Here is a 27,961-nt window from a genome sequence, read left to right on the forward strand (position 1 = left end):
ACAGGAAGCTTCTGACCTTAAGACACCTGCATGAGATTCCTTCATCCAACTCCCCCATCTAACACTTCTCAGATCAGACGTATTCCTGCGACCTGTCAGCGCTGGAAGCCGGAACAAAGCATTTCCAAGTGCTGTTCAAACTGGCCTATAGCTGCCAACTGTGCGGCCGGCTGCTCCAACCCTATAGAAGCGAAAGAATGAACGTTTCCTCCGGTTACCACGTAAAAAAAATCATCTGTATACTCAGAAGGTAAAGAAACGGGTCCCACGGAGACAGGGATTTTGCCCCTGAAGTATCTTTCTCTTATTGACATGGCAACAGCAGATTTTATCGAGTCTGCCCTTGTCTCTTAGTAACAGATTGCGCATTTAACCCACGAAAGCCACCGGACGATCGCTTTCTGCACTTCTAGAAGAAATACAAGCTCCACTTTAGCAACAACCACATGTAATCAGCTTTACGGAAAATCATTACTAAAGAGAGGACGTATAGCTGTAATATTCTTACCGGCCTGCATTGCTATATTATATTATATTATAATATATATATATATATATATAGAAATAAAACATACATAAAATGTGCATAAATGTCTATGTTTATAGTGTGAATTTTATCTGACGAGTAGAAATATTAGGCGTCTTGCACGACGTGTTATCCTCAGCATTTCTACCCGACGGGTCAGATGTTTTTCTTCGGCTGCTATAATTAAATGCACTGGTGATTCCCTAATATCAGCACCAAGGGATTTCTTCCACCCCATCAGACGGCCATTGGAATCCCTCTATATATGTGTGGCGTTCCAATGCTAACCTCGCAGTAACACAACTCACGCTCCTCCATAGTAAAACGTATCTGGTCGTGTGTGAATATAATTATTTTAGAACTATTCATTTTTTTAAATTTTTTTTTTAAATGCTTATTGCCGAACGGCCATTTGTACGGGTAACAAAGATACGTTCTCGAAAAGCTACATCTAGAACAACATCATTATTTTGGTTTGTAATTCAAGACATTTACATAGAGGGGTCATGGCCTGGAAAGATATGGAGAAGGCCCCCACCTACCCTATTTTGCTGGCTATGTATACATTAAAGATCCTTTGTAATGATACCCAACTCATTTTGAGTGTTATTTCGCAATGGGCTGAGAATGACATGTAACTTTTTAATATAGTGTGTAAAATGTCTCACATTGCGACTCCTCGGGACCATGCTGCCGGATCACTCGTAAGGACAACAGTGGGGGTGTGAAGGTTACGACACGCTCTGCTTCATGTACAAAGAATATATACATTGTCCATAGATTTTATTTAGCCGTGTAAAACGCAGCATGTGAAAAGGAATACAAAGTATTGTGCTGATCACCTGCCTTCACTCAAACAGTTAAGAAGCGGCTCCCGGGACCAGAAAGATCTTTCGTCAGCCGATCGTTTGAACCGCCAGGCATGCTAACCGGCACCTTGATAAACACCCACAAGAGTAGGCTCATCTATCCTAATTGGAAGACACTTCATTAATAATGCAGCCTAAGGAGTCTTTCCTAAGACTATAAATAGCGTATTCTGATGCAACAATTTTCGGCGTACTTACAGGCTCATCAAAGCCGACTCCGTCCTCAGTCTGGGGGTCAGCGCGGACCCTCGTTGTAAAAAGGCAGATTTAATATTTTCTGTCCACGTGTTAAATAAAAAAATATTTTACAGGTTAAGAATGTGTGGAAATTGCTCCTAAAAATCCATAATAAGAAGATGTTATATATATTTTTTTTTAAAGGCAGCCCTACAAAACCAGTCCAACAGAGAAGATTTTGGGAACGAAAAAGCACCCACAGGGACAGACGCTCACTTGGAAGGCCATTTAATAATGAATAGAAAGAAGTATTAAACATGACATATAGACAAACCCCAGTGAGAAGCCTTAGTGGAACTGCAGCTATAAACAGCCCATCAGAGGCTAAAGCAGAAAATAAATAAATGGTGAATCACTAAAAACGTGGGGTTTACCATCATATACAATATAGCGGAAGTGTGCGTTACTCTAGAAAATAGTCTGGCTACTGTGAGTTATATATGCTGGAGCCGACAGCGAGCCCGTCCGGCAAGTATAACCAATAGGCATCGCTATAGCAATGGCAGCATCAGGCCACAAGCCCTTTATGTCGCGCAGGTGACCCGGACACGGAGTTAATGGGCAGCCGGTTCAGCGCGAAGAGCGGCTTTTCTGCATTAGTATTCCCTGGAAAATTGCAACTTGATTCCCGCTGACCGCACCGCGCACGTTTCCCATGGCTGCTCTTCCGAGACCTACGGGAAGCATTACTAAACAGCTGCCCACATGCCACGGTCTGTAACCAAAGGAGGACGACCCAAAGAAGGCAGGGAGACCGGAGGAATAATACACCATGAAATCTTATATGGCTCCGGGATGAATGGAGAGGCCAGTTGATCTTAACTCATTCAGCATCTGGCCAAACGCCTCAAGATAAGTTGAATGAACGCACAATCTCGTCTCAGGTAAACGTCACATCATGGTGCCCAATGGCAGAAGGTTAGAGAGAGATAACCGTCTACATGGATACTACATCCAGAGGACAGTCGCTCAGAAAAAGCCCATATGGTTCTCAGGCTGTACAGGAGTCGGTTGTGTCTATAAGGTACAGCTGCACCGTATGGACCCAGCCGGCTCCTGTATGGCTAGAGCAGGGGCGTCCAACCTGCGGCCCTCCAGCTGCTGCAGGACTACATCTCCCATCCTCCACAGCCAGCCCCTTAGCTGAAAGAGCATTATGGGAGATGTAGTCCTGCAGCAGCTGGAGGGCCGCAGGTTGGACGCCCCTGGGCTAGAGAATGTTTTCTATATAGAAGAACCGAGAGAAGGTGGCAGGCGGACCTGAGCATCGGCAGGTAAGTAAGCGGGTATTTTTTTTTTTGTTGGAGATTCTTGAGGGAATTTTTAAGGTTTAAAAACAAATGTTTTGCGCCACTTTAATGCACAAAAGAAAGAATTAACAGGGTTTTAGGATACGGCGCTCTGTACGGAGCGGATCTTTTGGGCATCAAAATAAAAGCCACCAACCAGCTGGCACTGAGGAAGAACTACAGAAAAGTTTCAGCTACCAGAAAAAGGGTTAAAAGCCAACAGAGTTGGTATAATATTCCTGCTTTACAGCACTTGTACTCCGCATTCATCAGCACTCGCACTCCGCATTCATCAGCACTCGCACGGAAAGGGTCCAATCTGTACAATTGTCTTTCGAGTGGTCTGCGCCGGCAGAAACAAGAAGACAAATCAGGAAGACATAATGCCGAGAGAGAATGACGAGGGGAGCATCATAATGAATGCGGCCCCCCAACCCGCCACACAAAACCATAACCCAAAACAAACACTTAGCCGCCTCTCATGCATGCAAACGGCATCCGTAATCGAGTCTGCAATCTTTTCATGTGACGAGTAGGAGTGAGAGGAGTAGTAATGGAAACCAAATGACTAGTCGAACATGAAAAACTAATCTAGATAATATGATGAATATATATATTCATAATGTGTTATGTGTAATGTATATTATAAAATATAATAATGTATATACACTAATAAGGTTAATACGTGCTCTTTTTGTATACAATTACAAAAGTGTTTTTTTTTTTGTAAAAAGTGGGCCTAATCATACTTATTTTACATGTCAGGGCAACTACTGGATAATCTCAACCAAAAGCCACGTTCAGATGGACTGTAACTGTCGGCACGCACGCTCCTCACGGCTCGCACTTCCCTCTCACTATGACAGCGTGACCGCTCACCCAACTACATGGGTCATCATTAATACACGAACACTCAAACTCAGTCATAAAAAGAACAGGACTCCTAAACGGCCAACACACATTTTCTACAATCTGACTATTAAAATGTTGGCCCAGATCCCTACAGAGAAGACACACGACGGCCATCTCGACAAACCCAGCGGGGTCCGAAGGGCAGCTAAAGGAGGTTACATTTTTCTTTGTAGTTTTTCTATCCAAGGTGCAAAAGGAGACGAACGCACTAAGAAGGTATTGGCCGGGAAGTGCGTCTCTAAACCCACCGACGCCGGACTGCCCTCAGAGTAACACCAGAACGAGAACTCTACCGACCGTGAGGAATTTGACGAAACCGTGAAGATCACATCGAATTACCGATTTCCTTCGGATCGCAAGAACAAAAAAGAAAAAACACAAGAGAGCCGCATTAAAGAGCCGAAGAGAAGGGGGGGGGCAATTTAAAGGTAAGGACTCGGCGTCCCAGATGGAAACACCAGAGATAACCCCAGACCGGAGATGCTGGTGGGCCATCTCGAGACAATACGCAGACCCTACTTTTAAAACAAACACAGAGCCAAATCAAAGTAAGGGGAACGGAATGGGGGAGGGGGGATTGTAATCAAATAGGATTATTCTGGACCTCTTCAATCATTCAGGGGTTGAAGCAGCCTGTCACTTCATACAAATTAGAGCCGGGGTAATTTATGAATATTCACTTGAGTTGTAATTACGTTAATTAGCAGGAGGGGACTGAACGGGGTGGGGAGGCAGAGAAGGGGCTTTGTAAAAAGCCCTGCTGGGATTCACCGTCTTTGTTTCCGGGGCTGGACGCTTTGCTTGAGACAAAATGCTGAATTTGCAAGCGGTTGATGTGCGGTGGTTGCCCTACAACGCGATCGCTTCAAGCCGAAGCAGCCAAACCGGAACAACTAAGCAACAGGATTCCAGAACACACAAAAACTCACATATTTGTCTCAACTACATCAACACACTAGAAAAACAAACTATATATACAGTAAATACTACATTCCAGGGTAGAACCTTTGGTACAAATCAATCATTAATTGAATAACGCAAATGGTTTTACACCTTTTTATCTAGATCAGCAGCTCACAGCCCTCCAGGCATCCAGTTCCGATGGACGACCACCCCCTCTATCAGCGGGATTTACATACTCGCCACTACAGTCATTTGCACCATAGAGTAGATAAGACATTTCCCATTATCCTACTGTGTAGCAATCACTAGGATCTCCTAAGGCAGTTCTCCCCACAAAAGATCTGAGTTTGCATAGCTAAGCGCATGCGGCCGAGATCTCGTTTACTACCATTTGCTTTACGGGGGTCTCTCCCCCTCCTCTGACGGTCCAATTCACATCCGTCCCTAGCATGCGGAGAGTCAGCACACGCGGTTCTTAACAGCTACACCTGCATCGCCTTTATTATTCACGTGGGAACAGCCTGCGCCCCTCGCCGGGCATTTTGTTAGTAAAATGAAGGTTCCAGGTAGGAAAACAATGTGTGCGGCTTCTGATCTTTTTCCAAGAAGGAACACCTCAAACAATGAATTCAACGCTGCGGAGCATCTGCTTCTACGGCTACAGAAATAAGAGAATATATATATATATATATAAATAATTGTATAGCTTTCAGTTACCATGCTTTTTAATCCCATTTTACAGGCTGATTTCCGACCTCTGAGAACACTTTTCCTACTCTGTTAAATGAATGCACTCCGGTTTGATTTAAAGCGCCGGACTCAAACCCCGCACTGTAAAAAGAAGAAAACGCTCATACATTTTTCTTCAAAGGACAGAAAAAAAAATGTGTCCACCACCTGGCAGCTGCTTAAAGAGCGACCGTGCCAGACCCTTCCCACAGCAAAGTACAGCCACATGAACTGAAATCAAACGCAACCCAAGTCTTTGCATTTTGGATTTGATCTTTACTTTATTCGAACATTTGTTAGGGAGCAGGGGGGGGGGTCAAACGCATGACAGCGTGTTCTCACATACAGGGGCACGTCAACGTCTACGGGGGACACCCAAAATACGGACACCCAGTCACTCCACATAGTCCGGTAGAATGTCTGATATAAAAACGACATCGTAAAAAGTTCTTTTGTAATAACGAGTCCAGCGCGGATCTGATAAAGCGCTGTGACTAATGAAATGAGACAAGACCTCGTCCCACCGCGTCCAAGGCCCTTATCTCCATCACAGAAATCCTGACTACAGATATGAAAGCCAGTAACCACCAATTTAATGACCCAGGGGGGCTGTATTCTCACGTTGCCCACCCCTCTGACATCCATCTTGCTTTGGCTATTAATATGCCTTCTTTAACCCTTAACGTGTCATCCACTCATTAACAGCTCTAACGGTAACAATCTTAAACTAGCAAATACATTGTTGCAATCGGCAGGACACAACTATGATTGCCTGCCTTGGGCAGTGTGCATTTCCACTTACACTCCCATTGCCGTGGTAACCAGCGTAAACAAAAAATTCAGTCGACTCCAAAGGGTGGTAGCAGGACCTGTTTTGTGCACATTCGGCTGCGCATGCATGCAGTCTGAAACACATAGAAAAATGCAAACTCATGCGCCTGCAGAATTAGATGCATTATTTGCCCGGCACACCTTCTGGTTTATATGGACTACTAAAAACACATAATTACCGAAAATCCCACAACAAACATTTCCTAATGCCCCCCCCCGACTGCTCAGAGAGCCCCGGCTACCCTAAATCACTCCCTTCGAATGGAAAATGGGACAGATTTTAATTAAGGCTACCCAAGCATCACCAAATGCAATTACTGCACTGAATGCATCCGGATTATTTTAGGTGAATATAATTAACCCGTACAGATGACAGGCAATGAGCAGAAACAAAACCCTGCCCCGACTCATAGCGACAGCAATCAGTTCCCCATTCACAAACTACGCAGATCTGTTAAAACTGCAATAATGAATAACCATTATTGGAAATAAAAACAATTACTTTTCAAAACATAACCATTTAAAGCTCTTGTGACATAGTTTAATAAAAATTCGGTAACAATGACATCATCTGGTAACAAAGAATCCTAGTAAGATAGCAGTTTAAAGCTTTATTGGACTATATCGGTCCGCTTGGAGCAGGGACGGTGGCTATCCATCCTCATCGTCCAATCACAGCTAGCGTGGCTTTGTTGGCCCATGTAACAAATGGCTTGGCAGCGAAGGATTAGAGTGCTGGTATACAGCTGTCAATCATAAAGGCAAGGCTCGTCTCCTATATGGCACAACAGAGATGCTTCTCTCAATTAGAAAGAGTCCGGATCTAGGTCAGAGCGGCCACATAATCCCTCCAAACATTCAAGCCCTCCTTAGCTGTTGTCTTGTTTCATTAAGGCCGGCATGGTGAAGGTAGAAAGGGAAACAAAAAGTCTGCCCCAAAATGGGGAAAGTAGGGGTGAGCAATGGAAAAAAAATCAGCAGTGTCTCCATTAATGGGTTAGTTGAGCCAGGGATATCGGCAGACCTCGCATCTGAGAGGAGAGGCTGTATCGCACACGACGGCTCAATACCCTCGCAGACCCAAACTCTGTAACCCATTCCAGCGAGGGGAACCTCACTTTTCAGTCTATTAACCTCAAAATATGTCAGTCACCAAAATCCAGGTGTAAACTTGCAAAGGTGATTCAACGAGTGAGCGTCTCGGGTGGTAACAGCACCTCCAAAACGCCAGGCACGTACGGAAGGGTGCACGAGCTTCCCGAGAGACTTCTGTGGAGTGTGCAGGTTGTTAGACAACAAAGATACAGCGCTCTTCAAAACTATGCAAAGTATGGTGTTGGTGACACTATGATGTCATAAGTCTGAAGTTCATGTAAGAACTGCCTCCTGAAATAGAGCTACCTCTATGTGTGGACAAACTACAAGCAGAATCACTTTTTTTGGTAATAACCCTCTTTAATCAGCTGACGAGATCTTGCTACATGCAAACCACACGGAACAACAAACTGAGCAAACACGCGAGAAGCCAGGCTCGTCACCAGACACCGCTCACATCAGTAACGACAGTTAATGTTTTCGATTAAAGATCTGTCCCACTCACTCGATTCCATTGAAACCAATTGAGATTTCAGTATCTCGGAGTTCATACATATTCATAATCTCTGGGCATTTAATTAAATTCCGCATAACACTTTCTTTCATATATCCCCCTAGGGTGCATTCCCTAAACACTCGTAATCCATCTTCCTTTAGATAAGGTTGGCTGCAAATTATTCCTTACGTTCGGGATAACAGCCGTTTTCTGTGATTACGATCGCCCGTTAATTGCCAGAGATCTTCCACGTATGAAAAAAGTTCATCATGCGCAGAAACACCGGCAAGTTTCAAACGCTCGGCTAATTATCCGAGTCAATGTTGCAGAGTCTACAATTTTTGGAGTTGGCGTATATTTCTAGATTCCACCCAAACCTTGAAGGAGAATTGATTTACAGCCCTAAACCAAAACTCACCCCATTCATTCACGCTGAATAGAGAGGGGGGCTGGCAGCTCCCACGTGAAAAGGGTTAACTTAATAAAAAGAACCGATTCAACTAATTCAGCAATTACTGTAATACCACGGTGCCGATGCTGTGTAATAAGTGAATCTTGAAGATGCCAGACCTGGGCACAGCTACACAAATCTAATAAATAACATGCAAAACAGAAACAGATTAATAAAAAATACAATTAAAGTGGCATACCAGCTTAAAAGCTTATTTTTGTCCCGAAAGTTTCATGCTTTTTATTTACTAAGTAACTAAACATAAAACGCTGCTCCTTCACACTGACCGCCCAACTTTGACATCTTATGCAGGCTTCATGGGACATTCATCCCCTAGATTGTAAGCTCATGTGACCAGGGCCCTCCTGTTATGTGATTTGGTACTCATCATGTGCTGTTTAGCCGCTGTACAGCGCTGCGGAATATGGTGGTGCTATATAAATCAATAATAAGCAAAAACTACACAGCCTCACTTTTAACATTGAAGAGAGGGCTTTAAATGGTAAAGGAGGCAAGAGATACAGATATCTGGAGTTTCCAAATACTGACAGAAATGGGAAAAATCATTGCAGTCTGCGGAAAACCATTTTCCTTTGATTGAGCTCTGAACGAGCCTCTGAAGAGGTGACATCCCCCAATTTCTACGACGATTTGCGGATATTTCTATGTAATGTTCATAGCAACCTCTCGCTGGGAGAGAGGGCATGCGATCACACCCAAAAGCACTTTCATACCCAAGCCTTAAAGATATACATGCGGCATCCCGGATATATTTCAGGCTACGGGGAACGGTGTTCTTACAGCCTTAGCGGGCTACAGAAGATCTGGCTTCATGGAAGATCATTGAGGCGATTTGCATCACTGTATCAAAAACGTGCATATAATGCGTGGTGAAAGGAATGCCAAAAAAAGGATTATTGAATATTAAATAAGGCGTGCTATGACACGACCGTGGGGCATATCTGTGAGCGTTTGTTTCATACAAAAGTGGCCATGTGTTAACAGATAGGGCTACTTATTCTATCATTCTTTTACCACTGCTATAGGATTACAAAGAACAAACAGGGTCTTTGTTTGGATATGAAAACAGAAAAGTGCAGGGTATCCAAAGCAGATGCAGACCCCCGATCACGTGCTGTAAAATTCCGGTTATCGGAGACTGTGCGTTGCTATCCATAGGGCTCGGCAGCGGCCGCAGAGATGAGGATACAGCAAAGATAAAAAACGTTTAAACCGAGCTTAGCGGATATTTCATTATGAGATGTACTCGCTGATGAACTACACCATCGGACCCCCGTTGATTCTTCATTTTCAGCTTCGCCGGGTTTGTCCACCAAGCACGAAACATCCACCACCCCACCATCAACATGCAGGTTCTGCCCCTCATGCAGCTAAAAGCGAACGGGTCCCAGATACCATGAGCAGAACGCAGGTACGGCATCCTCTTCTACCCGAGAGGACCTCAGGAGCCAAGGGACCTAAACTTTTCTTAAAAAATATATATTTCTTACCATAGACAGCAAAGAATAAGCATATCGTCTGGATGGTCACCCCACTTTGCTGCGTTACAGGGTAACATCCCACCCGGCCCCCAGGACAGCACCCTCCAGCTTCAGTATTACGGTTTATATACATGAACAGTAGAGGAACATTTTCATCCACGTGTATAGTTCTATCGTACAGATCAATTAGAAAACAATATAGAAAAGTAAAAAAGTTATCGTGTTATGTAGTAATCGGAAGGGTGGAGGCACCGAGTGTCTCGGAATAATTTTCTGCTCGTAAAATTGACTGAATGTACATAGAATGCCTCTGCTCCCCCTTCAAATACCTTAGCTGACCCGATACATTCATTTCTACCAACTTCAAAGCACCGCGGCATTCTGGCGAGGAAAGAAACGCTCCCTGAATATTAGATCTCGCTCATATGTAATACATTACAACCTGATTACAATTCCAAAAATACGGGAACCCGAGCATAAAATGTGCCTCCTGTTTTAGACCACAAGATCCTGAAATACCCGTTTCCGAACCCAAAGACGTGAGCAGGGATCATGGCGTGGATTCGCTTACAGATGAAGCCCTGCTTTATGTGCCGATAAAGTTGCCATCATTTCTTCAACTACAAACCTGTTGACTGTTTATGAAACCAGTCAGGCCAACGTCCCACTCATAATGTTACTGGACATGTTTGTTTGGGGGTCTCAGTGAAAATGGCCGTGGTTTCACGCTGGCATCTATGTAGTGCCAGCCATTTATGCCATCAGATGCTGTATAGGCGGCATTCAACGAACGAGCTAAAATGAAGTAACTTTAACCAAAAGAACCCAGCGGAGTTATGTATTAAAAGTGATTCTGGGGGAAAGTTTGAAAAATAGTCCAATCACCAGACACATTCCTGGCCATTTTCATATAATAATATATTATAATAATATTATATTCATTGATTATTCATACAATAACTTTATTTATACATAACCTTGACGCGTAGACCACATAAAGCAAAGGAAACAAAAACAATACACCTACGGGGAGATTTTGGGGCAATATCTGATATACTACCCTGAAAGCGAGAAATCAAATCATTAGGAAGTAACCTGTAGGTACATTTTATCGCATTAAGATCCCCTTAGGAGTTTCCGTGATAAAATGTATACAGGGAGATCATTTGGGAGGAATAATATTCCCATTTTTACTATGCAGATCTTACATGGAAGTTATATTGTTTTATTTAGAATTTATCAATGCTGGAAAAACCCTTTGCTCGGAATAACGCCGCGTCCTCGGCTCATTACAGCGCTGTCCCACAGAGCTCGCAATTAACTCTTTCAGCGCCGTGCCGACTGGCACTGTTTAGCATACACAGCAGGCGCTGAAAGAGTTAAGCCCGTTTTTTGTCAGCATTGTCTTGAATCAGTTTATCGTTAACAGAAAGAAAGAGAGACGCAAATCAAAGCCCGTGTACTTCCAGCGTGTGTATCCGCCGCTCTATACAGCGGCGATCGCAACAAAATGAAAATGCGTGCAACTGCATATCCTCGGCTCACACCGAGCTCTGGATACTGCAATCGCTGATGGCCTCTTTGTGAGAAGCTTTGTTCCTGCCTTTTTTTTCCTAAATGCCTAATTAAATCCCTTTGAATGCGGGACTGGGAATTAAATAAAGCCTCTTTGAGGGATGAAAGAAACTGCGTTTAAAAGTTTTTTTCAGCAGCTGGAGGAAAGGCTTTGGAGTCCTTCTATCCCTCAGTCCCTTGATCCCTCCCCATAGAAACCCTGAATGCCAAATGGAGCGTTTTTTAGGGAATTTTCTGGGGTCTGGAAAAAGTTAGAAGGATTCCGTCACTCTGGAAAGAAATATCCTGTAATTCAGGAAGGGTGTTTTCTTACAAACAAGTGACCCTTCTTAATGAGAATGCCGCGGCAGCGTCTGGAAATCAGCATAAATCGCGTATATATTAGTGGGATTGAAAGGGTAACTGGAAAAAGGGCTCCTTGGGGTCTATTCACAAGAATCCGAGGAGGAAAAAAAGAAATCATCCCACGTGCAGTTTGTTGGTGGAAAAGCCGTCTATTATATTATTGGGTTGGCTCTTCAAATGTCTTTTGTGATAAAGTCCATGAAGGTGCCTATACAATTATCTATACTGGAACAATGACATATATGAAATATAATGTGGTGGCTGAATTTTTGCTACATTGATAGAAGCCCCCCGTTTGTGGGACAGGTAAGTACAAACGGGGTTAACAAGCAGACAGAGTTTGGTTCTCTACAAACTAATTCTGGCCCAAAAGGGACATCAGAATCAGTACCTCTCTTTGGCCCATATTACTAGTGCTGAAGAAAGGGCTCATCCACCCTGCCAACAACTTGCGGTCAGAGACAAGAAAACAAGCTTTCGGAGAATATTATTATAAAGTATAAGTCATACATTAATATAGGATATGATACTTATGCTTATAAACTTCCCATCAGTGTCTCCTATACAGATTTGCACTTTATTACCTGTCACTACCCCCCAAATGGTTAATAAATAACACTAAAAAGGATGACTTGGCAAAAGAATAATATTTTTATATAAAATATACAGACTGGTTACAAAGATGCGGAAAATGTCCCAACCCGGCACTCTCTCTCATACTCTACGATCGCAGTCCTTAGGACAGTAGGTCACGAGGGGTACGGCTGCACTTTAAGGGTGTCGATGATCATGTGTTTTATCATCAATACGGAAAAGACAAAAATTATGTTACCATATCTTAATACAGCAAAATAAAAAGGGTTTTAAATAGGTTCCTGTAAGTGACGCGAGGGCCTTAAGGTTGTAATTTCTTTTCCAGCATAAGCAGCAGTAAAAAGAGCAATCCGTAGGTTTAAAGAAAATGCAGAAAGGTTAACACTTTGAGTCCCACGAGTGCACAAAACATTACAATTTGAGGTTCATACCGATGGGACTCTGAGGGTTAAAAGAAGAAAGAAAAACAGCAATTAATGCCGATCTTTCCAGAGGACAGTATCCCCCAGGAAAACAGTCCCTGTGACACTGCGGGGAAGGGAGGAACTGCTTTGTCAGTCTGACAGCCCTATGATTTGTCTGGTTCAGGGATTTCGCCCTGCAAAGCCTGTTAGTCTCAATCCATTACTGATAAGGGGGGGAGGAGCTGGAAGTATAATCCATGCCCCCCCATCTCACTCATTAACAAGGCTTCCCTAGAAACAAACAATTCTGTTAAAACACATGAAATCTTACAGTCCGTGTGTTCGACTGAGAAGACTCTATTTTACTCGGTGAGGCTTCTCAGATTACATATACAAAAAAATAAATATTTAAAAAAATAAAAAAATGGGAAATTGCAGTGGATGAAAGTCATTGGAAGCCACTGACCCACGGAGAATGCCGGATCTGTGAGCTATTACAGGCTTTGCTGTACGGTGAACAAAAGAAGCACTAACGTATCATTTATTTAAGAGCCCCCAAATATTCTGCAGTATATTCAGGCTATTCCGAATCCGAGGACTGATTAAGGTCGGAGTCTTTCCATCAGGAAGAACTGGCAGACTAGATGGGCCGAGGGGGCTCATCTTTTATGTTTGCCGTAATTTTTACCTTGATCGCTTTCTCGAGCCACCCACTTCCTTAATCCGGTACGCGGGGGCACGTGAGGGCACATCGCGAACTGCTGACTGCTGTATGTCAGTGGTTTACATGGTATGAACTCTGAATGTGAAATGAAACTTCTACACCCACATAACATCCTAGCATTGGGGCCCTGCTCGCTTAACCAGAAACGTTGCATTTACGATGTGGGAATTCACAAGCACTTGACACAAATCCAAATCACATGCACATATTTAATGGAGTTTTGCTACAGGGGCAGCAGGCACATCTGCCGCCATGACAGACGCCCTCACGTGAACTCACACGCTCAACTGGATAGGGGGAGCTGTTTACAAATAATCATGGGTTCCTGGGAGAGCAAAACTCATGCAAACACTTATTTACACAGACTAAAAAAACATATTAAATTCCACATCAGGCTGTAAGATCTACAATAAGGGATCCGAAGAATAGAAGGAAATATCGGGAATTACTGCTAATAAACCAGACATGGACCATACCATTTATATCTTATCACCAGTTTGCCTTGGTTTCCCATGTTTGCGTACGCATGTCCCCAGAGATGGCACCTTCCATAGCGCCACTAGAGAACCAACCCCAGAAACGACTGTTATCCACATCTCACAAGCATCCGCGCAGATAGTCTTTCACATTTCCATAGCCGCTACGTAAGCATAAGAGACTGCAAGCAGCAGATAATTTGTACTTGTCCACAGAGACTCCCCCATCAGCCAGTCCAGACGCTCAGTCATCTTCCTTCCTCGACACTCCTCAATGTCCATCTCCATCCCTCCCAGCGCTCTTCATCATCAATCACCCCACGGTCACTACGCACACCCAGTTAACAAGAGTGGCACAGTCATTTCCAAGTACTGTCTACCAAGAGACGTTCCCTAGTTTACCAGATACTCTAGGATGGTGCCTACCGGTTGTCTGGCATCGTCTCCATACCTGCCTTAACCATGTAACCCGGTAGTCATCTTAAGGTCCCCATTCTTAAGTTACCATCTTAAGTCACTGGCATTGATTTTTCGCAGCACACCAGAAGACCCACAGGAGTCACCCTGTAGCCCCCTCTACTCCAGGTGCTCCATGGCCAAAGTCCTCATCTCCAAAAACTCAGCAGCCACAGTTCTTTACGAGCCCTATCTCCATTTAGATTGTAAGCCCAGGGGAGCAGCGACCTCATTACGTGTTATATTTCACTGTATGTCAATTTATTGATTAGTCTCTCAGGGCTGGGGAATATGTGAGGACATTACAGATACAGGCAAAAAAAAGAGTAAAATAAATAAATTGCAGCTTGGTGGCCCCAGTAAGATACTGGTTACCAGTTCTTCTGCAGCCCAGCTAATCCATGACCCCAATACATGAGGGCCATACACCCAAGGCAGGATGAACTCTCACCCCGCACAACTCCCCTGCCCCCCCCCCGTGGTATTGCCCCATTACTCCCGGTCACTCACCCACTTGCAGCACATTCTCCACACAGCCGCTCTCCAGGAGTCGTATCCCTCGCCGGAAGGGCAGTCCCTCACTTGCCCCGGGGGCCCCGTTCCCCCCACTCCCCAGGCCGGATAGGGCTGAGTTCTGTCCGTTCGCTACAGATCCCCCAAAGGCTGGACCGGAGGGGCTCCCCGCTGCCCCGGGGCCCGGCTCCTCAGCCCTGTACTGGAAAGACGAGTACATACAGATCTCCCGTTCGTTGCGGGGGAAGGACCAGTAGACTATGCGGCGCTGGACTGGTTCGGGGATTCGTTCGAAGCGTTCCTCCACCCGCTCGAAGGCCCATTTCTCCGCCACCGCCTTGGCAGCGCAGTCTAGCAACGACTCGGGCTGATACAAAGGATACTGCTGGGGCCGCACCGCTCCAGCCGGTCCCCGCTGCTGCTGAGAAGGATGGCAGGGCGGGTTTGCCCGTGAACACAGCCGCTTGGCCGGGGGGAGCGGTAGCGGCGGCGGAACTCCCTCACCCTCCGCCATGTCCCCTCTACGATCTCTGACTGACTGGAGTACTGAGAAGGGGGGCAGAGGGGCCGCGCAACGCGCGCGTGCACGAGGGGCGGCCCCACGGCAGCGACGCTAAAGCCACACGTTCATTGGGTGCAAGCGGGAGCGAGCACAGGGGAACACGGATATGATTGGCTGATGACAAGAAAGCAAAGGAAGAATCGGGAGGCGGGGCCAGTGTGTCCTCAGTCTGTCCCACTGCACTCTTCAGTCAATCAGCTGTCAAAACAGCAGACATGCCGGGCAACGGAGGGGGACGCTTTCTAGACACAGGCCTTTTAAAACTCCAGCATATACCATAGCGCAGTACATTTTATAGGGCTAACAATGAATACGGAACCCTTGCTCAGGGTAAAAGGGCAGATTCTCAACGTTCCGGTTTAAATCACAATGTGTGCCTTCTGGACAACACCTGGACCTTCCAAAGTGATGCTTTTCATACTAGAGTGCAAATTCCTCCTTGAGAACAGGTGATTAAAGAAAGGAATTGTTAATGCAGGGAGAAAGTTGACTATTTAGAATCTTTGTGATCAACGACTTTGTGCCCATTTTTCCTGATGCTCAAACCCTAAGTTCTTGGTTTCGTATAAAACATATGTATGTTTAAATTCCTTTACTGTATTAACCATTACCACTTCTGATGGGGAGCAGTTCAATGCATTGACCGCCCTCTCAGTAACATAAAGTTTCCATCTAAGCCTCTGACCCTCTAGTTTTAGATTATGGCCTCTTGTTGTAACGTTTCTCTTCTGTTATAAACTTCCCTCCTGTACTTTGTTAAGATCTCAGATGTTGAAGGGCTGTGATGTCTCATGACGTCTGGAATTACATTTAATTATCTCCTGGGATGTGACTTAAAAGAAAAACCTGGCTTCCTGTATAAAATTCCCAAGTGACACACAACCTCAGAATTCATAAGCGTGGACAGGAAGTGAGAGAAGTATAACATCACTTCCTGTGTATTGATGGCATGTGAGACATGGCTGTAGAATTGTATGCAGCTGTGGCCCGCAGGAAGTGGCCCTATGACATTACTTCCTGTCCAGCAGGCCTATGTCAGACGTAGCCGCGGAATTGAATTGTATAAATGCTGTGCTTTGGGAGGTAAACCTGGTTTTTTTTTTGTTCTATAATAATAAGGGGACAAGGTTTCAGAATTCAATAGTCACTAGCTGTAAAAACCCATAATAAACGAGGGTTAAAGTAGGAGATCTGCTTCAATACAGCGCATTCATTCATTTCATTAATTAAATTATCTTTAGGGGATAAAGATACAAATATTAGGTGATTTCTCGCAGTAACATAAGGACTAGTGAAGAAAACACTATTTCATGGGAATAAAACATGTTACATAGTCGGGCATCCTAATTAGCAAATGTTTGCGATCTCTTTGATGGCCGTGTATTTGAGATGTAAAATACTTATTTTGTATTTGCAGGCAAAACACCATAATCCCATTATTCCATCCCGCTGCCTTTAGAAACAGAATAGGAGGGACAATCTGGACACTGGAATTCTGCCTCCAGGTAAATGAATGAAGGTCATTTGGTCACCTATTGTCTCCTGTGATTGCAAATAATTGGAGGAGATCGGTGCATTTACCTGGATGAATGATCACAGTTATCAGATGTTGTCTCAGCACCAATCTGGAAATAAAAGCATACAATGAACTAACACTGTTACAGGTTATGCCATCATCAGAACCCCCCTTACATACGTTCATAAAAAATCTGTAATGCTGGAATTGGAAGAAAACGTAAAAAAAAGAGTGTATGTTAATCAGCGTAGTAGACCGGCGAAAAATTATCCAAATTTGCCAAGTGGAGAATATGGCAATAGGAGCGAGAGAGAGAGAGAGAGGCTGTATGTCGAGACGGATACAATCAGGATAAAGTAGAAATAACATGACATGCTCTAATTTCCCGGGAGTCTTTCTTTGGGACCCAAAATCCCCTCTTTCCTCTTCAATGTTCCTCTTTTCTCAGAACTCACAATGTTTGCTGGATATGAGGGTATCGCAGGGTTCTACAGCCTTAAAAGACACAATAATATGTATAGAAACACTGTTTATAAATTTCAAATCTCATTTGAAAAAACTCCAACATAAGGGGGTTATCTTAGGGTATCATGCCCCCCAACTGTCCTGATTTGCGCGGGACATTCCCGATTTTGCCACTCTATCCCATTGTCCTGCTGAGCTCATCTGGACTGCGGGATTCGACAGCACAACCCCTCAGTCCCGATTTCATTATCCGGTGTCTGGGACCCCCGGAGAACGCATACAGCGCATGTGCAGAAGAGTAGCGCTGTCAGTTTGAGTGACACGCTCCCTAGCTCTGCCCCCAGCGCTAGGAATGGGAAGGTATCGTGATATACGTGTAAGCGATTCGGCACACGGCGAGTTCTCCGCTACTCTCATAGTCCCGACGGCCGGTTAACTCAGACCTGGTGTTTAAGGAGTGCACCAGAAATCCGCATCTCTTAGTACGGGGTTAATCCAAACATTTATTTTGAATTAAAACCTTTGTGGACATCCTGATAAAAGATCAACAGGAAAAAAATGGGATTTGTTTAAAAACAACACAATGCATTTATTTGCAGTTTTAACAAAGAGGATGAAGTCTTTGTGTGCGATTAGCCTGATACTTAATAGGTCAGGAATCCCTTTAGAAAACAGTAGAAAAAATAGATTGTGTGCTTGCGGGGAAAGAAGGATGTTTTTTTTTCATTGGTTTTTCACGAGGAAGGAAGTCACAAATACTTCAGTGGAGCCCAATGCACGGCAGCTGCAGGGTAGCAACGTTCTGCCTGGGGGTACCTATAAACCCATACACCCCCAAATTCAATTGGCGCACGTTCCAAATAATGCGTTGGCCAATTACATTACATTTCTTATAGAGCACCGGCAGGTTCCGTAGTGCTGTTGTAAGGAAGTTTTACTTTACAGAGAGGGTGATAGGTAAACATGGAGCAGCCTCCCAGCAGAAGTGGTAGATGTTAATGAAGTGAGGGGATTTAAACATGCATGGTGATAGGCATATGGCTCCTGAAAGGAAGTCGAGACCAACGACGGATTAAGTTAAGCCTTTGTGTGCAGTCGGAGTCATGGGCCGTTTGGGCATGAGGTGGCCCTCTGGGTAAGGTGGGAATGGGGGTGCTGCCTTTAGTCCTGCCCATTCTCACCTCCAGCCACACCCACCAACTGTGGTGTCCCAATTGGGTCACCTGAGATGGTCAAGGGCATGCCTTAGGGCTGGCACAGGTCAGGAGCCTTAGCTGGTCCCTAGGACCTACCTCAACCAGGGTCTCTTCTTTGCACTACGTATCATCTAGGCACCGGGATATGACATCAGAGGTAAGCATGGGGGGGGAGATGCAATAGAGGCTGTGCTGGCGCTACTCTGGCACACTAAAGAAATATAATTTTTGGTTGAATAGATGGCCAGTCACTTACCAACCCAACACATGGCCAAAAGAAGCCATGGCCCCAATGTCCAAACACAAAAATCATCCCCTATGAGTCGAATTGGAGTCTGTGAACCTGCCGAGGTCCAGAATGTCAAAAACAGCGATCCCATGAATCTCATGATTCAGCAACGCATATTAAATTAGGGTGAATAACGGAGGGCGTTAATACCCTCTAACCCTCGAATCAGAAATTATCCTGATTTATAACTATAGAAACCTGAAGATCCCGGCTACTCCGCAGGTCTCTAATGCTCAAAGGACAGCCTTATAGAAAGCCAAAGACCTTCAGTGAACCAGGTCTATCCTGAATTCCCTGGAAACAAGTCAGGCCTGATCGTGATTCTAAGTGACAGAATGGTGCCCTGTTACTGGGACCGGGAGACACAGCCCTCAGCAGTAATGTAGCCATTCCTAGCATAAAGATCTCCCAAGGTTTAAAGCCTACACAGAGGGGGACATTAGGACGCAAAACACACGTGAAGAAGATCCAGAATTGTTTGCCGAGAGGACTTATCCCCACGATGGATACTGGAACCATTGTCTATGATCTTGGATTATAGCTGACCTACAACTCTCATCAGAGGGTCTGTGTGGCCACCGAGTGACCTCTAACCGTCACATCCCATTCAAAGGCTTCATATCTTGTTACTGAACCGTGACAGTCACTTCCTTGGTACAAAGATTACATAACCTGTAACTGACCTGCAGCCCTCATCTCCCGGTGCTTTTAACGCGTGGAGACGGGCATTATGCTGTCGACGTGATGTCACTGCAAACATAATGAGGTTCAAACTGTAGGCCGGGGGCCCCACCTTTAAAACGTGTAATGTAGGCACACCTGAGCGTGGAAACCCCATTCACCTGCCTCCCACCAAGATATTTTCTCATTACTAGAGGATAAAAATAAGAATTCTGCTTCCTGAGAGTTCCTTTTTTTTTCCTATCTCCTGGCAGCCATCATATAAAGACTTCTCTATTAGTACGAGTTTTCGCTATGTTATCTGAGCCCAATCTACTAGACGACTGCTTACCACACTGCCTGTGGGAAACAATAGAATGACTCGGTGTTAATCACCCAGCCAGACACTCTGACTAATGAAAGCCTATAGAGAAAAGGCTGAATGCTGCAGCTGCACATTGGACTTTTATACGGTCCCAGCGTGAGGCCACATATATCCAGCAGGCGACCACATACTGCAGGACCCTAAAAGCTGAAGGAGGTCTCAATGGTTCATTGAAGGTCACAATTCTTACTTAGGATTTTTCTAATGAACGCACGATCATACGTAACTTTACATATGGGTGGTGGCTATTTAGAGAGTGCAAATGCCATAGCAACCAAGGGTTATTTTATTGTGCAAAAAATACAACACAGGTTATTTAGAACATAGAACTTTAACATGTAGGATTTGGAAGAAGTAACTAGCGTGCTTTGCTTTTGCCATCAAAGTGTTTTAATCAGACAGCAAGTGCCTCTTCTCTGACCCCCTACTTGCACCCAAAATCAGTTCCCCATTGATCCAGCCGAGCTGCTTGTTCATCTCAGAGAATAAATAGAATCATTTGTCCCCGAGGCCTTGCCTCCTAAAACCTCCAGAAGTTCAATTCATTTACCCTTTCAGAGGCCCTAAATGAACTTGTTGTTTTATCTTCTCCTTTTCAGGCGGTTTTTATACCAAATCATTTACCTCGAGATACCTGTTTGGCAGCTCTGCCCATTCTTATAGAGCAACTCATTAACCGAATTGTTACTTGCACAGAGTGAACATGCTTTCATTCCATTCTTGCCATCTTCTGGTTGTCACAGCAGTTTCAGATGTTAGCATATTAATATAGGCCATTATTTTTAACCCCCCCCCCACAAACAAGTCCCCAGCTCACCTAGGGTCTCCGAGCTCTACCCTAAGGCTCCTAGGATTTACTTCTGCGGAAGGGATAACCATTGCAGAACCCCTCGGAGAAGGCCGGTGGAATGGCTGATCCCATGGTATACACAGCATATTTCTCTACATATATTTTAGTCTCTTCAACCCTACATCACTTTTAACAAACATTCTGGCAACTTCAAAGATTTTTGTATAGAAGCAGATTTTTGTAGCCAAAAAGGAAGCTTTTATTATTAGCGAAAGATGTTGATCCGGAGAGCAGAACAGCTCCAGAACACAGGCTCTGCTTCCATTTTACACACCTACTCAACTATCTAGCAGCTGGCCCCCATGGGCCATGTTAGGAGTGCTTCCACACCCAATGTCTCACTAGACATTTACCGTTCCCTTTGGCCAGTCCAGCCTTGGATGAAGAGGAAGCAAAGCTTTAGACAAAAAAAGGCCTTATTTTATGAATTGTAGAGAAGAGTGGGAAGAAAAATAAAAACAAAAAGTTTCAGATGTAGAGCAGTTGTCATGGAAGCCAACAGAGCATTCTCCAACTTTGGCAAGGATGCGGCGCATGGTTATTACTTCACACATTAGTCTTCCAAGAATTGGACTTTATTTTAAAAGCAATAATTTTGCACCTTACGGTCTCTTAAGAACATAGATCTGATATGAAGCTGTAATGTAGCACATTAAAATACAAAAAAAATCACTAGTTATTTAACACAGAGGCCAACAATCTAGTATTCGTTCCCTTCAGTCCTGGGATGGTGAGGCTTTCTTCTGTTTGGAGAGTGAGGCTTCTCATCCCCGGTTAGATGGTGGTCAGGCTTGTGGTCCTTCTGTTTCTCCTTATTGACGACTTCATGGTCCAGATGTTGGTGTGGTTTATTGTGATGTTCCTTTTTCTCGTCTTTTGGCAAGGGTGATAGTTTGGGTTCTGTAGTGCTGGCAGTGGATACATTCTGTTAAAGAGAAAAAACATTTTACAATATGTGACATGGAGATGCAACATCTGCCCACCCAGGTCCTATCAGAAGCTGGAATAAGGCAGGAGACACGATGGCTGTCCTTTGCCATGGCAAAAATGGGAAACTCTTTAATCTCCAGCGGACTGGAAGATAGGAAATGTTTTACCAATTTTATTCCAGTTTTGTAGAGTCCGGCCACCACCAGGCTGCACTTCTCACACCAACGTAATGTTTCACAGCGAGGCATGGAATTGGCGATGGAAGAGTAACAGAGCCATTAGGAATTTACCGTTGTTTGCTCAGTGACATTTGCATAGAAACTGCAGTTTCCACAGAAGTCATCAAAGTACGTGGAGCGAATGGCAGCTTCCACGTAGGAAAAATGGAGATAGCTGAACGGGAGACGGACATGGAAAGCGAGGCGGCCACACCTGCATGGAACAAGAACAATTAACACAACGGAAGATTACACAACTGGAAAATTGTAGTGATAATAACCCGTCATTGGGTATGTCCACCAGCTACCACCGCCTACCGGTCATAGATAAGGAAGTCGTCCTTGTCTCCATTAAGGGCTTCCCAGACATCCTTCTGGTTGGGAATTTGCTGGTACACAGGCACTCCCGCCGGGGCCCTTCTTTTCAACTCCGGGTATAAGAGTTCAGAGTAAAAGCTCTGATCGTTCACTATCATATAGGTTATATCGGTCAAGCCGTGGCTAGAAAGCTTCTCACGGAGAGGACCCATACTGCGGGGGGGAAAAAAAAAAAAAAAAAAAAAAAAAAAAAAAAAAAACACCCCATAAGTAACTTGTGAAAGGTCTCAAACAGAAGAAAACAACCCCCCCCCCCAATAATTCTGCTGATTCATATACATTTTTTTTTTTTTATTATAATTATGGCACCTGGTATAAAATTGAAACTCCATAGAACATACAGATTTAGAAAGAATTCAGAGGTAATGGAGATGAGATGTAGAATTTGACACCTTTCCAGGAGAACCACGATTTCTAGATTGGTCCGTAGCAACAGTGTTATCTATACAGGTAAAGAACCATTTTTGCACCATCCTTGTATATGATAAATGTGCAAAATGGACATTTAAGCGTTCTGAAACAGAGGTTGTGTTCAGACACCGCTGGGCTTACCTGGCCGCCTGTACAAGACAGAACCCACAGCTGGCTTGAAGAAGAGCCACCACGGTCACCTGGCCCAACGTCCCATTCATGGGCACCACATCCCCAATGCTCCATTCAGGCGATGGCTTACAGATGGACGTTTCATTCTCTGCTGAAGAGGCCAGCGATGTCAGCAGCCCCAACAGGGTTGTTATAACGAGAGCCTGAGCCCCCATAATCATGGTCCTCAAGAACAACCTTCTAAAGAGACAGCAGCATCAGGTTAAAGAGACATTAGTAAATAATGGATATTGCAGAATTTGGCGCTCAATTGCCTCATCTATTGACACTGTATTCTATGTCAACACAGGAGCATAAATATTAATCCATTTAAATTTGTTTTCATATCCTTCAAAATTATCCTACTCTGAAGACAGGCGATCAATGCCAATTCCTCTTCGGACTACTCCTGGCAGCATCTCATAGCCCTTGACGCACAACTTGTGTCATTGGCATGCTCACACCCAGCCCCAATATATCTGGAGTGTCAGAGGCATAAGAAAGAACCCACCGGCGGCATCCCAGACTAGGTACAGCAAGGAAGGCAGCAAAAGGAGAAATGCATAAGGCAGGTGCATGCAACCCCCCTTGGCTCGCCATCACATGAATCCAAAAAGTCAGCATCCCTCTCCTCACAGGCATTCACTGGATAGCCAGCTGCCTTTATATTACGAGTGATTGTGTGTTGCAATAAGGAATTATACGTAGCGCAGATAGCACCAAAGCCTCAATTGATGAACAGGTTTGAAGGCTTCCTCCTTTGCTAAAAAACCAGTATCTCAGTTCAAAGGCTTTTCTGGGATTTAATGAAATAGAATGACTGATGAACTCAGTTTGCCTTTAAGATAGTGTGCAGTACCAGTATTGAACTGAAGGTGGCACCAACACAACAGCTCCCATAAAAGCAGAGTTGATCTAATTATGTTGCAGCCAATGAATAGCTTTAGACACAGTTTCAGGGCAACTTCTGCAAGTTACAACTTTCATTAACCCAAGCCTGTGTCACAAGAACTTTTTGCCATCATATGTTGCAATACATATATATATATATATATATATATATATAAAAAAAAACAAGAAAAAAAAAAAAAAAAACACACAGACCAAAAATTGCCCACTCTGCCCATTTTTTTTCTGCCATAAAGAGTCAAACCTCAATCAGTCATTGGTCCAGTCTTAGATTCCAGAGCCATATGCATGTTTAAATCCCCTGACTGGATTAGCCTCTACCACGTCTGCTGGGAGGCCATTCTACTTATCTACTACCATACCAGTAAAGTAAAGCTTCCTTACATTCCATTGAAACTTTACAACCTTCTAGTTTTTAGATTATTGCCTCTCGTTCTGACATAAGCCTGTCTCCTGTACTTAAATTCCTTTATGTATTTGAATATTTCTATCCCATCGCCCTTTATTTTTCTTTGCAACATATTGAGATCCCAGCTGCCTCTCCCGTGTAGATATAAAGCACTCTGCGCAATATACCAGACATAATAAGTCTGATATCAGGGTTGCTACCCCATCTCTGGAGGCCATCAATGGGTGCACAGAGAGTCAGGGTTACCCCATTAGCAGTAGAGCTATACAGGGCAGTGAGCTTTAAGCACGACATAGGGTTAAGGCAACAAGAAACCTCAAACATTAACATACTATTGCCCTTTTGGGGTGGTTTGGAGGGTGGAACCATAACACATAAGGACATGGTCAAAGATCAGCCTGGACACCACAGAGTTAAGTAAACCCCAACATTTGGCATGTAATAATTATTGATTCTAAAAAGCAAATCAGTCGCTACACAGACCACCCCTCCTTGTATTAGCATCACTCAGCCCCCATAACTCACACAGAACTCCGTTACTCCTCCGTTACTCCTCCGTTACTCCTCCGTTACTCCTCCGTTACTCCTCCGTTACTCCTCCGTTACTCCTCCGTTACTCCTCCGAGCTCAGAAATGGAGCATCTCAAGCCTTCCCATGCAAGACCCTCCACTAAATAGTCACAGGCTCCTCCCAGTGGGCGGGGAGCGAGATGGGACGTCCCCTTATCAAAGAGCAGTGAGGTCAGGTTCTCTCACGGTACAGAAAGAGACCGCTGGATAAATAACTCTCAGCCGGCCCACCGGCTGACGGCAAATATTATTTGAGAGGCTGCTGGGAGGTTTTCGCTACAGAAGCCCACCTTGAACCAGGCTTTTCAAATCGCTCTGCACCAAAACAGCTGGTCTTTTACAATTATGAGGTCACCTGTGGTGTCCTAAATGAGGCCTAGAAGGCAGTATTTGGCGTAGTAATAGAAATTCATACTTTCCAACCTCCGTTCCCCGGGTTAAACCCCAGTACGGAATTTATTAGTTAACATCCTGATCTCTGGCTTTGTGAAGTTAGTTCTTTGCTGATCCAATGACAGCTATAAACCGGTCCGCCATCATGGGGGGGTACAACCAGTAGCTGTGTATTGGGCTCAGGCGAGCGGGGGGACCCTATGGGCCACCTACATGGGACCGTGCCGCTGTGGGCTTTGGAGCAGAGATAGCCCCTTTTGGGGGGTTATGGTGTGGCAGCCCCATTCTGAGCATGGGGGGTGGGACAGGGCAGGGGGCTTTTCTTTAGGTTCGTAGTGGGGCCCAAGATTTCTGATGGCGGCACCGGCTATAAAGCCTGTGTTGCAGTGAACACAGAGGAATGGTGATAGAGAAAACACGTATGTAGAGCGTAACGTTGACCTATAGGTCGAATGATCTGACTTCCCCTTTTAGAAAATGTAACTAATTTAAATCCCCAGCTGCATACGCTTCCCAAATCTGTCCCTGCTTATTATATATAGGGGCTCACCTATAGATTACAGAAGCAGGTTGGCTGCGATCTATAGTCTCAGGTATCCGACTCCAGACCTGGAAGGCTCTGGACACCAATATAGCTTTAAAAGCAGCGCGTGACACCCCTAAAAAAAAACAGCACAAATATCAAAAATATGTTAAAAACCCCAATTATTTTAAAAAGGGGCCATCAGGGGCACAGTTTTAGCATAACTAAAAAAAAATCAGAAAATTATCTATGACTTAAGCTTTTTGTTTTTGGAGGAATTTAGTTACAAGTTTGCTGCATTTATTAACACTTTAGGGTCAGTCGGCAGAGCATGAAACCTATATGTATCCAGGTACAAATGGCGGAGCTTGTAACCAAGCATATGGCTAAGGAACATATATATATATATATTTTTATCTTTTATTTATATAGCGCCAGCAGTTTACGCAGCGCTTAATTCAATACATACATATATATATATATATCTGTTGTCTTCTCTTCAGTGTGGAGACCAAGAGGTTGGAAACCCGACCGCAGATAATTAACCAGCTCCGGGGGCATTTGGATAGTTTGATGTTTACGTGTTTGACAAATATTTGGTCTGGTTATTGACGTTCTGCTCTTTGCTCCAATGAACTTTAACTAGAACGATACCGCATGTTATATTCAACCCCCGTTTCTCTGCCTGTGCTGGGGGGGGGGGCGTTGCGGATCAAAAAAGAAACTGCTCAGGCCGGTGGCCCTGAAAGAGTTAACAAGAGGACGTTGCAAATTCTGGTAACAGATTTTTCTTAAACTTTGTTTCCCTTTCTCTGTATAGACACCATTGTCACAAAGGGTCCTACCTAAACCCCATTCACTATTGGATGCCGCACTCTCTGCTCTCTGAACATCACAGGGGCAATGAATTAGGAAAAGCCAGAATTAGGGTCCCATAAACAGAAATACAGCAATATACGGTATTTAATATATAAATATAGCTCCCTCTGGTGGTAAATACAAGAATAGCACTGTTTAACCTAATCTACCCTCAATGACATTTGTACAGGTATTTGATTGCATGAGATTAAAAGGTTCTGTTGAATTTCATCGTTTGTTAACGTAAAGCCACCCGGCCCCTACTTATGAAGAACACAAAAACGGGAGAAGTTCTCTCACTGATTTAACCTCTACCACTGCTGCTGGAAGGCTGTTCCGCGTATCTACCACCTATTCAGTAAAGTAAAATTTCCTGACATTACATCTAAGTTTCTGGCCCTCTAGTTTTGGTTTACGATCTCTCTGATGTGCAGTTCGGAGAACAGATGAGAGAAACTCCTTGAAGCACCACATTCACCCTGACCCCCCATCCCCTGGCCTCCTATAGCTATAACTCCTCCCCTTTTTAACCTAAGACTCTTCTCTATTTTTCATCTCTCATTCTCCTCTTATAACCTCCCTGACACAACGCAAGCCGTCTGCCAGCCACCATCTCCACGGCCCCCTTATAAGATATTATATATCTATATATACGGTATATACATATATATATAGATATCAGTTATTCATCCTCATTTGGACCACTTTGGCGGATCTACAGGTAAGTTTATTATTAAATATTTTGTCTTATTCTGTATGTTTTTACTGTATATGAACTAAATATGGATTATGGAGACATTGTCTCTTTTTGGCCAAATGTTGTTTTCTGTGCATTCCTGCCCACAGTCCCGAATTTGCCAGGACAGGCCTGTTTTTCTTTTTATGAAGGGAGTCTGTCTAGGCATAAAAATACTGCCTATGCACAATGCATTACACGGTGCATTTATTGCATAAAGCTGTGTATGTCAGAGACCTAAACGCTGGCAAGTGAGCTCTATACATAGAGCCTGGGGCACAAGGGGTGGAGCCTAAAGTGGGTGGGGTCATGCAGTGTATTAGGTGACCTTCTCGAGGCCCTGCCCCCTTTATGTCCCAGGACACCTGGGGCAAAATTTGGCAAGTGTACTTTCTGTTCCTCCCAATCCCTTCCCTCTCTGGCCTCCGGCAGCCGTAACTTTGTAACGTTTACATTTTTTCTCCCTTTCATCTCTCTCTCCCCTCTCTCTGAAGCAACACAAGCCCTCCAGTAGCCACCATCATTAATCTACCTCTCCCACCCTTCTGTTCATTTCACTTACACATCCTGAAACCACTTACCCCTAATTACTGCTACCAGAGAGC

General features: G+C 44.3%; 2 protein-coding genes across 2 annotated transcripts in view; both read right to left on the reverse strand.

Moving 5' to 3' along the window:
- Window positions 1-15,573, reverse strand: part of ZSWIM5 (zinc finger SWIM-type containing 5) — a 33,423-nt gene extending 17,850 nt beyond the window's left edge. The window contains exon 1 of the mRNA XM_053469870.1: window positions 14,925-15,573. Within this exon, the coding sequence (XP_053325845.1) occupies window positions 14,925-15,441 (517 nt within the window). The 5' untranslated portion in view covers window positions 15,442-15,573. The remainder of the gene's footprint in view (window positions 1-14,924) is intronic.
- A 5,836-nt stretch (window positions 15,574-21,409) lies between these two features.
- Window positions 21,410-23,166, reverse strand: LOC128500024 (selenoprotein Pb-like). The gene is made up of 4 exons (XM_053469032.1): window positions 22,929-23,166; window positions 22,317-22,529; window positions 22,071-22,212; window positions 21,410-21,775 (listed from the first exon to the last, which is right to left on the reverse strand). The coding sequence occupies exons 1-4, from the start codon at window positions 23,138-23,140 to the stop codon at window positions 21,551-21,553; spliced, it is 792 nt and encodes a 263-aa protein (XP_053325007.1). The 5' UTR covers window positions 23,141-23,166; the 3' UTR covers window positions 21,410-21,550.
- Window positions 23,167-27,961: the final 4,795 nt, after the last annotated feature.

Source organism: Spea bombifrons, chromosome 6 (genome assembly GCF_027358695.1).
Source record: "Spea bombifrons isolate aSpeBom1 chromosome 6, aSpeBom1.2.pri, whole genome shotgun sequence".
NCBI classification, from domain to species: domain Eukaryota; kingdom Metazoa; phylum Chordata; class Amphibia; order Anura; family Pelobatidae; genus Spea; species Spea bombifrons.

What these genes read in the sequence shown, in the direction of transcription:
- LOC128500024 (XM_053469032.1), bottom strand. Translation starts at nt 23,140, where the DNA reads ATGATTATGGGGGCTCAGGCTCTCGTTATAACAACCCTGTTGGGGCTG. An exon ending in TGTCTTGTACAGGCGGCCAG is followed by an intron (nt 22,530 to 22,928) that starts GTAAGCCCAGCG and finishes TCCCCCCCGCAG; the next exon opens with TATGGGTCCTCTCCGTGAGA. An exon ending in GACTTCCTTATCTATGACCG is followed by an intron (nt 22,213 to 22,316) that starts GTAGGCGGTGGT and finishes TGTTCCATGCAG; the next exon opens with GTGTGGCCGCCTCGCTTTCC.